Source organism: Elgaria multicarinata, chromosome 3, assembly GCF_023053635.1.
Source record: "Elgaria multicarinata webbii isolate HBS135686 ecotype San Diego chromosome 3, rElgMul1.1.pri, whole genome shotgun sequence".
Taxonomy (NCBI): domain Eukaryota; kingdom Metazoa; phylum Chordata; class Lepidosauria; order Squamata; family Anguidae; genus Elgaria; species Elgaria multicarinata.
In genome coordinates, this window is record NC_086173.1 from 8,525,300 (window position 1) to 8,542,349 (window position 17,050).

A 17,050-nucleotide genomic window follows, 5' to 3' on the forward strand; every position below is an offset into this window, starting at 1 on the left:
AACATGCTGGTCCAAAATCCATCTATGCTTAGGACTGTGACTACCAAAAACCATTATGTTAGTCTTAGAATAGTTTATTGCCAAGTTTTCATATTTACAATAAGCACTAAACGTGTCTAAGATTTTTCAGACCCAAGCGAGAGAGAAATAAGTACTACATCATCTGCATACATTAAAATAAAATCTTTTTATTCATCATTACTGGGGAAGGAGAGTTTACTTGAGCTACCTGTGACACCATTAACATAGATATTGAAAAGGCTGGGAGCCAAAAGGCATTCTTGTTTTACCTAGGAGTCTAGCACGACGGAAGGGTGAAGATCATGCAATATTTTTCATGCAGTGTGCCTTTGCGTGTCAGTTGCTGGGGAAAGACAGCAGGAGGAGGCTATGTATATCCTGCTTAGTGGGTTTCCTATAAAATCAACTGGCTGGCCACTGTGGGAAACAGGATGCTAGAATAGATAGCTCTTCGGTTTGATCCAGCAGGGCTCTTATTATGTTTACGCTATTGCAGAAAATGCAATAGTCTTCAACATCAAAGCAATAACACAAATGATTTATGGGTCTGAAATTTGGGGGTTTGACAACGCCATCATTAATGACCTGGAAACTGTGCAGAACAATTTTCTCTGAAAACTCTACTCTTCCTCCATCTGGAAACCCTGCAGCGTTCTGCTGTTCAGAATCTGGATGGCCATCAATCAGGACAAGAATAGAGAGTGCTCAGTTAAAATATTTTAAACGAATTGCCACCTTGCCAAAAGAACGTCTTCCAGCTATGTGTTACCTAGAAATGAACAGAAATTATTATTGGACGGCAATACTCCAAAAGCTCCTGCATAACTATTACTTTCTTGAACTAAAGCCTGTCCTTGATGTGGATAAGAAGCAACTAAGGGATTAGCTATTTTGGATAGATTCTAGGAGGGATCTGCAACTAATTAAAACCTCTAAATTCTCCCTGTTGTTCCCTCTCTTGAAAATGGAACATTTCAGAGCCAGCTATTTGTCTAAACTGATACCTTTCCCCCCTAAGAAATGCTTTCATTGAACTGAGATTCCAAGTTATGCCAACTGCAGTTCTGGATGGACATTATCACAAGGTGCCATTTGAATGCAGACTATGCATCTGTGGTCAACATCAAGTGGAAGACATTGTTCGCTACTTGTTAATTTGCCCTCTGTATTTGCCCAAGAGATGTTAATTTGCCCTCTGTATTTGCCCAAGAGAGTTAACCCTTGTTAACACATGGATATAGGAATGCCGTTGCAGAAACAGTTCATTTTCTTTTGAGTGATACCAACAGTTATGTGACATATAAAGTGGCTTTGTTTGCTCTGGCAGAAAAAACGGTCAAGAAGAGAGAACTAGACAAAATTGCCATAAACTGCTATGGAGATTCAGACTGCTGAGTAAACGCTGAGTTTTAGTTATGGCAAAACTTAAGTTATCTGTATAATTTTTATTGTTCGGAATATTTATATTACTTTATATATGTACAAATCTTTTTCTTTTGATGGCTAGCACAGTAAACTTTGAGTTAATTTTTTTACTATGTGTGCCAGCTGAAAAATTCTCCAGCAGGGTTGTAGCTATTGGAGGGCGGTCTGTCTGTGACGGAGCCAGCCCCCCCTCAAAAATATTCCATGTGCCCTTGCTGAATTTGTACTTTTCTTCAAAAAGACAAAAATAGCAAGCCTGTCATTATTTTTATTTTGCTTTTTGCTTGAAGAGAAATAAAGAAAACAGAAGAGAATAGTACCCAGTTCAGTTTATCATAACAAGTGAAACCTTTGCATGCTACTCCCAGGGTTCTGGCTAATTAGTGCTGGGAAGATATGCAGTTGCTTTATACTGAGACAGATCCCATTTAGCTCAGTATTGTCTACAGTTGCCTTTCCCACCCCTGTCTGGAGATGTCAGGGATTGAACTGGAGTTCTGCATGCAAAACATGTGATCTACCACTCTGAGCTCTGGCCTTAAATGTAAAGGCTCTGTGATGACGGACAGGCATTTTGGTACTTCTTTATAATTTTACGAATATTATTTGAGGAATGAAAGAGGTTCTTTATGTTTAGGTTGCTGTCATTTCACATTAAAAACTTAATTTCCCTCTGGCTGAATCTGTAGTCCTCTCTTCCTGAATTTCTGATCTATTCTCCAGAATAGGGATCACTAAAGAAACAAGATGAGAGGCTCTTATAGCTGCTCTCTGCTTTGGTGCCCCCAATCTTTTAAAAATCCAGGCTCCCTTGGTTGGGTTAAGACCTGGCGGCCCAATTCCAGCCAGACATTGAACTCCCTATCTTCTACAAGCAGATCGTCCATATTTGGTAGGCAGACGCATTGCTTTTACGTATGCCGGATTTCCACAATGCCTAATTTATAGGAAACTCTTCAGGGGATAATAGACGTAACATGATCTCACCTTCTGGCTTGTCTAGCTGCAGATTTAATGACAGGAATGCTCACATGATTGATGGCATTGATGGATTGCGCAAATGTTTAAAATATCTGTTTTTGCCTTTAACATGGGCTCTCTGCAGTACATAGTTTGTACAAAATCTCAAAGACTTACAAAATGGGTTTTAAAAAACGTTTCTTCTTTTGACCAGTCTAGGTTGGGCCAGCCCTCCCATGAGGCAGAGTGAGAAATTTGCCTCAGGCAGCAGATTTTGGGTGTCATGAAAGGACAGCAGATTCATAGTTAGTTACTTTGTTTTATTGTATTTCTACTGCCTGGGATGGGCACAGGTGCTAATGGAATGTTCTGGCTCATATACCAAAATAACTTGCCAGGTGAGGTGCCATTTACTGCTCTGCCTCAGGCAACAAAATGTCTTGAGACGGCACTGGGTCTATGGTGTGTGTCTCTCTCTTTGTGATTACTGTTTTCTAGATTTCCTGGTTCTGGCCTTTCACTGGCAAATATTGTTTGATGTCAACAATACGTCTGCTGCTATAGTGTGCTGCGCTCTACGCGGCTCTTCTGAGAACCTCTTAATTTCAGGCTAGGTCGAGCAATACAAATTAGATCATTTCTGACCTCCCCTTTGTAATAGTTAACGTGTAATACAAAAGCTTGGCTATTGAGTAATCCTGAATGTCTTTCAAGCTAAACAGTGGATTGAAACCGTCAGTATGTACTTTAAATAACATTCATGAAAAATTATGTCCGCAGATGTTGGCTTGGCACACACAATTATAGTTTGTATTTGCCAGAGCCCAACTGGAACTTTTGTAAACCTCTTCCTCTATATCAGCATAAGACTTTGACTATGCAGACATCCTAACTATAATTTATATTTATTTATTTACTACATTTAGATACTGCCCCATAGCCGAAGATCTCTGGGCGGTTAACAAAAGTTAAAAACAGTAAACATTAAAAAAAGTATACAAAATTTAAAACCATCAAAAACGTAAAAACAACAGTATAAAAACAACAGTATCCATTTAAACACAAAAATTCTGGGGTCCATTAAAAAACAAACTTTGTGTTGTTAAGTGCAGTTAAATGCCTGGGAGAAGAGAAAAGTCTTGACCTGGTGCTGAAAAGATAACAATGTTGGCGGCAGGTGAGCATCATCAGGGAGCTCGTTCCATAGTCAGGGGGCCACCACCGAAAAGGCCCTCTCCCTTGTTGCCATCCTCTGAGCGTCCCTCGGAGTAGGCACTCGGAGGAGGACCTTAGATGTTTGTATGGGTAGGTTCATGTCAGGAGAGGCGTTCTATCAGGTATTGCGGTCCCAAGCCGTCAGTCAGGGTGGTGTACACAGGTTCCCTCTCCTAGATTTACCCAGACCCACAATGGCATCCCATGGGGGTATAATAAAAAGGGGGGAAATGTGTGTCACACATAAGCGCAGCTCTCGTCTACCCTAGCATACACACTTCTCGGTTCTTCAGGGCCTCAGCTAGACCTACCGGTCTAGCACGATGGAGGGGTGAAGATTTTGCAATATTTTTATCGTGAGATCTCCCCCTCTGTTTACACGTGGCGCACGACGACCTCAGAGGGAGAGGATGTCACGCCTGCCATTTTTTTAAAAGAATAAGTAGCGCACAAGCGCTCGTGTGCAAAAGGTAAGTGTGTTTTTATTTTTAAAACATTTTCCTGCTCACCCCACTCCACCCCTGTGTGCGGGTCCCAGCTCCACGCAAGTAACTGCGAGGACCCGGTACAAACCGTGATGGTGGGCCATACTTTCCGCGGTCTTGGGATCATCCCGAGACTGCGGAAAAAGCGGGCCTAAAGGGTAGGGCCATATCCCGGGGCAAGGGAGGGATCATCCCTCCCTGATCCCAGGATCCCCTGTGTGTCATATGAAAGCACAGGGACGATCCTGGGGTTTGCCCCGGGAAAAAGCCCTGTACAGCTATGGCCCTATTTTCTGTCTTTTTTTTTTTAATTAATTTTTTTAAAAAAACATCACCAACATAGACATCACATATAATACATACAAACAAAGGTATACATAAAACAACTACACTTACAATAAAACATTTAAGGGTAAGATTAAAGTACATTTTTTAGCCCTCTTCATGCCAAAAATGCCAACTAATTTCTTAATTACCATTTATATATCAATCATTATTATTATTATTTATTTATTTATTTATTTAGCACCATCAGTGTACAGAGTAAAACAATAAAATAGCAAAACCCTGCCGCATAGGCTTACATTCTAATAAAATCATAATAAAACAATAAGAAGGGGAAGAGAATGCACCAAACAGGCACAGGGTAGAGTAAAACTAACAGTATAAAAGTCAGATCAAAATCAAGTTTTAAAAGCTTTAGAAAAAAGAAAAGTTTTTAGCTGAGCTTTAAAAACTGCGATTGAACTTGTAGTTCAATCAAATTCAGTTCTTTCTTATGATTTATTTGAGTCTCTTACATTGGATTCACAGAATTGTACTTCATTTCTCTCTAATCCGTCCTCTTTTACTCTCTTTCCCTATCTTAATACTAAAATCCACAAACAAATACCGCGGCCCTATTTTCTAAATGGATACTGGATTTCCATCATTATTTGCCTTGCCCTTTGCACAAGAGACTTACCCGGTTAAGAGAATTCATTTTGGGTTATGGCGTAAACAGGATTTGGCCTGGCCAATGTAAGGCCTAGCATGAAACAAAAGACCTCAACCTGTTTCATATTAAGAGGTCAGAAGCTAAGGTCCAGATAAAGCCAGCAGTCCGAGTCAGAAGGTCAGTGGTGTGAAGTCATTTTCTGGTCAAAGTTATGTATACTCCACCTAAAAACAGCACAAAAGCTTTCTGAACTTGTACATTTCATTTAATTGCTTGTTGGTTGGTTGGTTTCATATATGTATTTATACCCTGCCTTTCTACTAAATAATAATTAGGAACAATAAAAACAAAGTACACAGCTAGCAAATTGCACTAAAGCAGAGATAAAAGCAAAGAAATAGTCTTATTTTTTTTTAAAGTAAAATGGTCTGATCAATGGATACTTGAACCAATTAATCAATAAGAAACAGTGCAAGATAAAAGCTTGCCTGGGTTAAAGAAAGGAATGTTTATGTGTGTGTTTTTGACAGCAGAATGCCATCACTGAAGCTGATATTGTGCTGTAGAAAGCTGAATGCTGAGAACTGTACAAAGTCCGCCACTTTGTATATATTTGCATATTTTATGGTACTTCAGCTGTTTTATTCAAATGCAGCTACACAGGGCACTCAACTTCCTCCCACAACCCTTGCAAATTCTACGAAGTACCCACCCATCTTACTGGCTTTTGTAACTTCCTCAAGCACGCCTGAATTTGAAACCTGGTGTGTGTGTTTTTTAAAAAGGTGAACAATTACATTTTTATGCTGCTGAAATCTGCACCTGAAACAAAATGTTGTATGTGGGCAGTGTTTGCATGGAGTACACACTACTCTGCCTAAAGTGGAGAGGTGATAGGCCTTTGGGACCAGGGCATTTAGGGCCAGCACCCAAGCAAACCAACTTGATATGTCCCACAGTGTCCTTGTCTTCTGTTATCTAGATGTAAAGGAGGACAGGACTCCTGTATCTTTAAGAGTTGTCTTAGAAAGGGAATTTCGGCAGGTGTCATTTGTATGCATGCAGCACCTGGTGAAATTCCCTCTTCATCACAACTGTTAAAAACATAGGAGCCCTGTCCTTCTTTTCATATGCTCACCCTTCTCAGTTATGGTGCCCCAATTATGTACTGCCCTCTGCAGAGGAGCTCACCTGGCGTTTATGTTGTGGTCCTTTCTGCACCAGGTAAAGACTTCGTCATTCCCTGAGGCTTTTTAGTTTTCCAGTTTTAAAAGTGCTTTTTAGATCCTCGCACTGCTGTTGTCCTCTGCTGTTGTTTCTATTCTTGTGGCTGTTTTAATTCGTTTTATATTTTATTACATTTTATTATATTTTTATATTTTATGGTCTTAACCTTATTTTGTGAACGTTCCATAGAGCTTTGGCTATTGGGACCAAAGATTACTGCAGACGCTGACTGCAGCCAGGAAATCAGAAGACGTTTACTTCTTGGAAGGAGAGCAATGACAAATCTTGATAAAATAGTTACGAGCAGAGACACCACACTGACAACAAAGGTCCGCATAGTTAAAGCAATGGTATTCCCCGTAGTAACCTATGGCTGCGAGAGCTGGACCATAAGGAAAGCTGAGCGAAGGAAGATAGATGCTTTTGAACTGTGGTGTTGGAGGAAAATTCTGAGAGTGCCTTGGACTGCAAGAAGATCAAACCAGTCCATACTCCAGGAAATAAAGCCAGACTGCTCACTTGAGGGAATGGTATTAAAGGCAAAACTGAAGTACTTTGGCCACATAATGAGAAGACAGGATATCCTGGAGAAGAGGCTGATGCTAAGGAAAGTGGAAGGCAAAAGGAAGAGGGGCCGACCAAGGGGAAGATAGATGGATGATATTCTGGAGGTGACAGACTTGACCTTGGGGGAGCTAGGGGTGGTAACGGCCGACAGAAAGCTCTGGCGTGGGCTGGTCCATGAAGTCATGAAGAGTCGGAAGCGACTGAACGAATAAACAACAACAAATTGGGCAGCAGTATACAACTGCAGCCAATAAGTTCTGGGTAGATGTGCCCTGCTTTTCTAAAACAATCCCCTCTTCCTCCTAGTATAGTAACATGGCTGGCTCCAGGGGTCTGTGTTGAGACTGCAGATCCAGGAACAAGAAATCGGAATGGAAGCAGGGTAAAGAGACAGGTGCCTGGCTAAGAGGACCATAGGAAGCCAAGTTGGAGAAAACGCTCGGAGCTTAAGCAGGAGCAGCAATAGCTGACTATGACAAAGTGATTGTAGAATAAGCGATTAAAGTAAGGCGACTGGTGTTCCGCTAGCCAAATTGGTGCAATTAATTGGAAGATGAGCCCCATGCTTAAGTTGCTAGTTGGACGTACACCAGAGGAAACTGGTACACACCTAGAAATAAAAGTACAGATTAGGTTTTGTGTGGGTTTAGATGTAATTTTTTTAAATGCAACTAACTCTGGTTCTTGTTTGTGTTGGGAAAGATTCTGCAAAATCACTGTCGTTCTAGCTATTTGAGGGTTTTTCTGGAAGTGAAGAGAGATTTTTTCCTGTTTCCTGACGGGAAATTACTAGCATCTAATGAGTAATATGAGGGATGCTGACACTAGTTCTGTGGCCGATGAGTAAAACAAAATTTTATGTAATCTGGACAGCCTCTGGCAATCCAGGTTTTCCCTTCAGTCTGGTGCTAAGGCCATGGCTAGACCTACCGGGTCTAGTGTGATGGAGGGGGGAGGATCTCGCGATATGGTTATCCGGAGATCTCCCCCTCTATCTACACGCGGGAGGATGCATACAGCAGGAGACTGAACTTAATAAGGGGTTTTTTGTTGCGGAAGGAAGGCCAGAAGGGGCGGAAGGGGCATGGAAGGCAGACGACGCCATGTGAGGGACCTGAGCAAACTCCATGAGTGCCCAGTAACGGTTGGATGGAGCTTTAACAAAGGCTACAGTCCCACCTGGAAGTTTTCTTGCCCCATTGAAATGAATGGGAACTGTCCCAACCATTGAGCTTCATGGCTGAGTAGAGTTTTTGAACAGAGGTTTCCACAGTTCAACCCAAGTGGCCATTCTTATCACACTGACATAGCATTGTGTGTATACAGACACTTTTCTGAGCCTCCTTCTTCATGGATTAAGATAATTGTGATTTTGTCTCATGGTAACACTCATTCGTTCTGCTGTTGAAGCATAGAAGGAAGAGAGTTAATACATATTTGGGAAATAAACTTTAGTGAAATGGTTCCTAAAAATAGCTGGGAAGGAGGACAAATTCTCAAGTTTGCTTGGTTAAATCGAACAGACATTCTCCTTTAATCTCTTGGGATGGCTTGTTTGGAAAACGAGTGGAAAGGCACGTATGTCTGACTAGTCCCCAGTCAGCCATGGAAACCCACAGGGTGACTTTGGGCCAGTCACAGACTCTCAGCCCAACCTACCTCACAGGGTTGTTGTTGTGAGGATAACATGGACAGGAGGAGGATTATGTACGCCGCCTTGGGTTCCTTGGAGGAAAAAAGGCGGAATATAAATGTAATAAATAAATAAATGTTAATAAACAAACCCTGAGAATGTTTTCCGATACACTTAAGTGCTAAGCAGTCTCATCAATGTACTTTTCCCTGACCAGGGGGCTATCTATACGGTTTAAAAGCCCTGCAGTGGCTGTGCAGTGGCGCTGCGTCAGTTCTATGAGGTGGCAGCCACCTTGCAGCCACCACGGGACTTCCCTGTGAAGCTGTGAGCTGGAAAAGTCAGAGACTTAACCCGACTTCTCCTGCCGAAGTGAGGTCACTACGGCTCTTCCGCCGTCTGTCTTTGCTCCGGCGTCGCACTGGGGGCGTTTTTGGGTGGAAGGCAATCTCCTATTGGTTGCGAGAAGCCAGGCAAGGGGGAGGAGGCAGGCCCGGCAAATCGAATGGCCACCGGAAAGTCCATGCTGTACGGATTACTTGCTGCCACCCCACAGCAGTGATACTGTGGGGTTCAGCGGCAGAGCAGTACCAACGTGGTGCCTTGAAGGCTCCGTTAAGGTTTCTTGTAGCGGGAATGTGGCGATGGAACTAAAAATACACAAAAAAACACAGCCCTGGCTTAGAGCCAAGAAGCCATGAGTTGACTTCAGAAGAGAGATGAGGCAGAGCTGCTGAGGAAGTTTACACATATTTATACACATAGGGTTGTGACAGTATAGATCTTGCGGTTTCTCCCCTCCAGTTAGTTTCTCCCTGCTGTGTGGCGTATCATGGCGGCATCTGAGAGAGAGGAGGTGCAGATGACAAGACCAGAGGAGGAACAAGCTTCTGTATTTCCCTGATGCATTTGAGGATCTGAAAGTACAGGGCAGATCTCTGGGTTCTTCTAGCTTAGCAGTTCTTAGTCCTGCCACCCTACCGCCCCTCCCACCCAATGCATAGTGTTCTTAATATGCTTAGCTAAATTCTAAGCAGTTTACCTCAGCTTTCCCCATCCAGTTGCCCTCCAGCTGTTTTGTACTCCTCCACCCTGAATTCCTGACCATTGGCCATGCTGGCTGGGGTGTGGGATGGGGAGTTGTAGTTGAAAACATCTGGGGGGCACCACACTGGGGAAGGCTGTTTAGCAAACTGCTAAGCAGATTCTGCGGTGGGGGACTTTGAGAGTGCTATTTGCTCCAGAAAGCAAGAAGCAAGGGTAGGTCAGAGGAGATGTTGGCACAGGAGACATTGCAGTTGCATCCACTGTTTTTTTTTTAATTTTTTTTTTTTTATTAAATTTATATACCACCCCATAGCCGAAGCTCTCTGGGCGTTTTACAAAAGTTAAAAACAGTGAACATTAAACAGTATACGAAATTTAAAACCATCAAAAATATAAAAAACAACAGTATAAAACAGTATCCATTTTAAACAACAACAGTTCTGGGGTCCATTAAAAAACAAACAAACTTAGCATATGTTGTTAAATGCTGTTAAATGCCTGGGAGAAGAGAAAGGTCTTGACCTGGTGCCGAAAAGATAGCAATGTTGGCACCAGGCGAACCTCATCGGGGAGATCATTCCATAATTGGGGGGTCACCACTGAAAAGGCCCTCTCCCTTGTTGCCATCCTCCGAGCTTCCCTCGGAGTAGGCACTCGGAGGAGGACCTTAGATGTTGAGCGCGGTGTACAGGTAGGTTTATGTCGGGAGAGGCGTTCCGTCAGGTATTGTGGTCCCAAGCCGTGTAAGGCTTTATAGGTTAAAACCTATGGATGTTACATCTCCAAATTACAACCTTGCAACCCTACCCCTACTTTGAGAAGCTACTCCACTGAGAAGCTACTCCGTGTTCCTTAGAGAGGTTGAGGCAGCAGAGTTTACTGGGTTGTAGACTTCCCCAAGCTGGTACCCTCCAGCTGCATTGGGCCACAATTCCTCACTCCAGCCAGCAGCATCATTGGCCATACTGGCTGGGAATGATGGGCTTTGTTGTCCAACATATTTGGAGGGTTCCAGGTTGGAGATGGCTGCCATATAGTTGGATCCAATGCCTTCTGATGGACTATCTGTGCTGGTTTCTTACAGCTGCAATGTGGGTTTGAAAGCTTTTAGTGTGAGACGGTGTGAATGGATATATACCACCCTTCCCCAACCTGGTGCCATCCAGATATTTAGTACTATACCTCCCAGCCTTCCTAACTTGTCCATGCTGGCCGAGACTGATGAGAGTTGAAGTCTAAAACATCTGGAATTCACCAGGCTGCGGAAGACTGGTGTATACATATGGACATAAACCACTGTGAAAGAAAACTCACCATGTTTTGTTTAGATGTACAGTCTGCTCTCTAATGGATCTAGCTCAGGTTTGAAGCCAATTTACTAGATATGCACAGCACTCTTTGGCTGGAAACCAGTGATACCACTAACTCCCCCCCCATTTAGTTTTTAATCACTTTGAAAAAATTGCATTTGCTTTTGAAAGTAGGGGAAATGATGCCTGCATTTAATCGAATAAATGTACATGTGGCTCTTTAAAATTAAAAAAAGAGAAAACACCTGAAGCACAGTGGGAGGGGCAAGTGACATGAATGAATAAGCATCCAATTTGCTGTCAGTACATCCTTAATGGACTTGACCGGTGAGAGGAAATACACACACCAAGCCCTAACTTGCATATACATCTATATGTATCCGATGACTCCCTGGACTTGCACTAGGTGCTTCTGCAGGTACCTCTGGTTCTCAGCTAAGAAAATGATTTAAAAACATGTTGCCTCCAATCCAATCCAATATTAACTAGTCTTAAATGTACTTAACTTGGGGTTGGATTGTGGCCTTAGCATTCAATCGTTGACTGGGAATCTGAATTGTATTTAAAATACTGGGCAATTATTTGCCTACAGTAGCAGTAGTACAGACCAACTTTCCCACACAACGTGAAATGTGGGGGGTGGGGAGAAAAGAGGCAAAGGGGATTAAAAAGGGAAAGAAAAGGAATAGTTAAGGTGCTAAGGAAAAATGACACAAATGATATGGCAGCATAATAATATGCATTTCTGTATCCCCTCCCACATATGATTCTGAGGTTCCTTCCCCTTCCTTTCTGTCATGAGGGCATCAAGAATTTCTACACTATAGGGTGTGTGTGTGTGTGTGGGGAGGACATAAGAACCCTCCTCTCCTCTCCTTGTGGTTTGTCCCAAACATTTTTCAGGGTTATACTACTTCTGAACCTGGAGGCTCTTTGGTCATTATGGTTTATAACTCTTGATGGGCCACAAATGTGTTAATCCTTGTCTGTCTATCATGGAATTTAAATTGTTAAGGGTTTGGACACCTGCCCACACCAAAGCAAAGTATCCATGCTGAGGCCATGACACTGGCCTAAGGCAGCTTCCTGTGTTTCTATTGTCCATGTCAACAATGTCATACAGAGTAGGGAGTGGGAAGATCTCCAGATGCTTTGGATTTTAACTCCCAGAAGCCCCTGCTAGCATGGCCAGTGATCAGGAATGCTGGGAGTTGAAGTCCAAAACATCTGGAGATCTACTTTCTGCCCACCCCTGATAGAGGATTTTTTTTTTTTTTAGGAATGATGTTGAGCAGTAAATGAGTCACTCTCATTCTGGACAATGTGTAGAAACTTCCTCTTTGTGTTGTATTGCAGCAACTAACTTCTACTTCTGTCACTGTGGATGACCAATTCCAAGATGTCTCTGTGGAGCTTCGTCTCCGACATGCCTCCAGAGCGGTTCAGCAACCTCTTTGAAGAGTTTCCTCGAAACCTACGGTGCCTCCTGGGGGAGTGGTTGGAAAACCAGCCTTGGTAAGTTTATGGAGCAGCATATTCCTTAGCAGACCTAGAGATTTCAAAGTTAGAGATGTTTTCTCCAGACAAATACCCTCCATTCGTCCCCTCCATTTTTAGGTTTCATTTATCTCATGCAGCCTAATTGCTCCTAATGCAGAGTAGTGAAAGGTCATCCTTGAAGGGCATGCAAATTGTGGTCCTCCAGATGTTCAGCTCTACAATTCCCATCAGCCCTAACTAACCTAGCCAGTGGTGAGGGATGATGGGAGTTGTAGGGCAAATGATTCGGAGGGCCAAGGGTTACTCACCCCTCTTATAGGACTTCGCCTTCTCCTCCTCCTTCTTCCAGTTTGGCAGTTATTCAAACTCTGGATAAATCTGCCCAGAAAAGAAGTTGCAGCATGTTGTCAATCTTGCACTAACCTTGCACTTCAGGCTGCAGCTCACATATTTGGGCAATCTCTTTAATGGATCCACTGCTGCAAGACAAGATGAAGCAGCTCCTTCCTCAGTCCTGTTGCCCACCTTCTTCTTCTGTTCTGCTGTGGGGCAATATGAACATCTTGTCGGCTCCAGCAGGTAGAATGGGAGGTGGGCAGTGGGATTGTGAAAAGTGCAGAGCTCCATCCTTGTTTGTAACTGCATATCTGTTAAACACAGGGGTGATCTCTGGGTTGCAGTCCTGTGTAGCAAGTGGACCGATTATGGGGTGAAGGCTTCCAGGGTCATGGAGATGCAGAAAGAGAGAACGCTCTGGTGCTGGTGAAAAACAATCTTATCTTTAATAAATTCTTCTTTAATTAGCTCTACATGTTTCGGATGAAATTCTTCTTCAGGAGCTAAAAACACAACATAAATACTAATTAGAGGCAACACCCCTGGCCATGTTGCAAAGACCTGAAGGCCAAGCAGATAATACTTATAAAATTTTCTTACAAAATCCTGGCTCTAAAGCATAATGATCTGATCATGGACCATGGCAATCAGATGTGGTGTTTGAGAAAATATTATCCGCAAAGGAGATCCCATGTGAGTGGTGTACAAAGTATAGCTGGGCTTGATAGGCAAACAGTACTTTATACTAGGTAGCTGTCCAGTCCAGTCCCACCATGTCCCAGCTCTCCGTCCCTGTTGGGTGGAGAGCGGAAAAAGCTCTCTACCCCGCTTTCTTCAAAAAGAGCTCTCTGAGCCGCCGGGGAGCAGGAAGCTGGGTGGCGTCGGCGTCATCGTCGGCGTCTCTTCCTCGTTTCTTTTTACAGGCAAGTACAGACTATTGTTTTCGGGGTGCCCTGGGGTCGTATAAATGCGCTCTGGGGCCGACGTGCGGATCCGCCCCTGGTTTATTCTGAATCAGCAAGGTGCTGGTGCGCACGGCCAATTGTTCCTCCCTTCATGTGAGAGGGTAAAAATAATCAGGAAGCCATAATTAATTGTGATATATAAACCTGGGTTGCTGGTTTATTGCTCCCCAAAAGCCAGGATTGTAAGCCAGCGACAATGAACCCTGCTTTGTTTGGGAGCAACAAACGAAGATCCTGGGTTTGGCTATCACAATGTTATTTCTTCCTGGTTAGTTCTACCCACTTATTGGAAGGGAACAGTGAAGCGAGAATGAACAGGCTACATGCACGAGCGGGCTGCTGTTTCACAGTAAACCAGTATAACTCAGGAATCCTGGATTATCGTTATATGCAAATATGGTCACTGTATGCCTTTATACTGAAATATTAAGCAACATTTACATTATTGTTTTCTGATACAAATCTCAACATGTGGATTTCACCCAGTCAGATGCCTATTATAGTTTTCTAGTTTTTCTGCTTCGCCTGTAGTTCCCCTCCCTGTTCATCATTCTCTCTTCTTCTGTCATACATATCATGGACCCTGAGTGGCTATTATGTTTATGTATTTATTTGATTTGTACCCTGCCTTTCTACTCAGAAAAACGACACTCAGGGCGGCTATTCTGAGGGCTGCATAGTAGAGTTGTTCATTGTATGGCGTGTAAGCCAAACTAACTTGTCTGTGTGGGACACTCATTGAATGTATGTCACTGCTGTCTTAGACTACTGGTCAAGAAAGACCTTAGCTTGATTCAGCAAAGCCATGACAAATCTGAGGGGAGAAGTACACTACAAATTTAAGAGCACAATCCTATGCATGTTTAGACAGAAAAGAGACCTTCATCTCCCAGCATGCTCCAGCCGGCATGGCTGACTTTTTTTCTGTCTATACATGCATAGGATCGTGCCCTAAATCAGCTTAACTGTCATTTCTAGATCATACACGCTGGCCTCTATTCTCAGTGCTGCCAGTTGTCTCCTTTCCAGCAGTTTCCAGTTCAGTGCAAAATTGCAGCTATAGGAAATGGTTTCAGCAGCATTTGCAGCTGAGCACAGATTTTCTTGTCTAGAGATGGGATAGCCTAGGAAAAAATGTGTGTATGTGTGTGGGGACAGACATTTTTTGGGGGGAAATGGTTTACCTCTCCCTGTGGCTAGCAGACTGAAGTGGTAAGATAGCTCTTCTTCCCCCATAGCTCTTACAGTTGTGACCCTGGCAAAAACTGTCTTTCACTTCTCATGTTTTGTTGGCTGAGAACAATGGTATCCATCTGGAGATGCATTCATTTGGACAAGACCAATCATTTGATGGAGATTGTTTATATATTTATCGATTTGATTTGTGCCTCGCCTTTCTACCCGTCTTCATTTTTCTCTTTCCCACTGCCCCACCCTTTCTCCCCAGGGAATTCATCAACAGATCAGACACTTTCTGTGCTTTTCTGGCAGCAAGCCTGTTGTCTGCCATGATGGAGAGATTACAAGATCTGGCCAACAAAATTGGCCAACCTGGCCCAGTTCTTCAGCTCATTGCCAACGTTGAGGTATGTAGGGGAGTGATGTGGATCGAACAGCATGCAAGTGTCAGCAGCTTTTTCAGCCCAGCACAGATTTTCTTGTCTAGAGATGTTATGGCCTGGAAAAAAATGGGGGCAGGGGGAACAGAAAAAATTGGGGGGAATGGTTTTCGTCTCCCTCCCCCCCTTCCAATTAAAAAAAATCTCTGGGAGAGAAAAAAAACAGGAAAAAAGCCCTCACCGCCATTTTTGGGGGGATTTTTTAACATGTTTTGTTAGTTAGAAATGTTAGGAATAACATAGTGGGGTTTAGCTTGGTGCATGCTCTTCAGTGATTCAGCAAGACAGCTGTGACAATCTGGACAGCTTTTTCTTTAGATTTTCGGAGTGGGACTCCTTCATACCCGGCGGGGGGTGTGTGTGTCTGATGACTAAAAAGATTGCTCATAGACAGAGTACACCTTGGCCTGGTCCTCCTTCAGTAACGTCAGGGGAGGGGTGTTATAGAAAAGGCAAAGCCCCCAGGCCCTAATAGATTACCGAACCGCCAGGGCATGGCCTGTACTTGAGTTGCAGCTCCAGAGAGATGAGGAGGTGTTCCACATTGTCTCTATGTCAGGTTGAATGGGATGATAGAATCCTGAGGTGATAAAATGGACTACTTCAGACTGTGTGTGGAGGATCCCAGTTTTGAATGTTACGATGCATTTAAAAGAACTTCCATTCAAGTGGAGAACTAGGACCTTCATGTGCCAGTTTGCACGCTTTACAGAGCCAGTTTATTAGGCACAGGGTGACATAATGAACCACAGTGAGTCACGTGTCTTGCATAGATAGACCAAATTTGCAGCAGCCAAGGGTGGGCCTTGCTGGATGACCTTTACAGCTTGTGGTATGGACTCACCTTGGAAGGCACGGCCAGGTGCATGTCCTGCATCAACCCGATGTCTCTGAGTCCCCTTCCTTCACTAGCTCCACCTCCCAGAGTCCCTAAGGGGACATGTTTGTCCATGCTGCAATTTCAGTCAATCTCATGTTGAAGAGAAACGAAAATCTCACAGGTGGGTTGAGGAACACGCATTAACAATATTTGTGTTCTTCCTAATAATTATAGAACAGATATCGGAGAGAGCCGCTGCAGTTGGTGGGGGTTATAAAAAGGATCTTAGAGCGGGAGTATGCAGCTGTCCAAGAACAGGTAAGAAGTTTCCCAACCGCTGTTCTCTGGAATAGAGTTGTCCTAGCCCTGATGTCTCACCCTGACTCCTAAATACTACCAACTCTACACCAGGTGTGGGCAGAAGTTGAGATACTGACTGCCAACATGGCCAATGACCAGGAATGCTGGGAGTTAAAATCGAAAACATCTGAAGATCTCCTTTTTGCCCACTCCTGCTCTACTTAATGGCCAGTCCATCAAATTCATGACATTCCAGGGCAGTCAAAGTTTATGCTCTGTATTGCCTAAATCTTGACATCCTCAGTGTTGCCCATCCCATCTCACACTTCTCTCTGGAAGCCAGAGTGGTCTCTCCATGGTGTTCATGCACTATTGTGCTGTGTCCCTTGAACCTCACTACCTCCAGACCTTTCTCATCCATTATTATTATTATTATTTGACGTTTTTGTTGTTTGAAGCGGTATCATCATCATCTCTATAGCATTTCGTCATTATTTTCTGTGATTATCTTGTTCATCCTTATAGCAGCACTATATGGGTGGACTGTTTTACAGATTGTGACCTGGCTAAGGCTGATGTAGTGCTTGTTAAGGCTGAATCCATGGATCTGAACCCAGGCCTTTTTGGTCCACGTCCAACCCAGTTCCCATTTGACCAAATTGGCTCACACTAGTGCCGTCATA

The 17,050-nt window shown here is 43.4% G+C and overlaps 1 protein-coding gene across 1 annotated transcript in view; it reads left to right on the top strand.

Moving 5' to 3' along the window:
* STAT6 (signal transducer and activator of transcription 6) overlaps positions 1-17,050 on the top strand; it is a 90,451-nt gene that overhangs the window by 31,503 nt on the left and 41,898 nt on the right. Inside the window, exons 2-4 of the mRNA XM_063119213.1 lie at positions 12,184-12,342; positions 15,076-15,214; positions 16,302-16,385. Of these exons, the coding sequence (XP_062975283.1) occupies positions 12,212-12,342; positions 15,076-15,214; positions 16,302-16,385 (354 nt within the window). The 5' untranslated portion in view covers positions 12,184-12,211. The remainder of the gene's footprint in view (positions 1-12,183; positions 12,343-15,075; positions 15,215-16,301; positions 16,386-17,050) is intronic.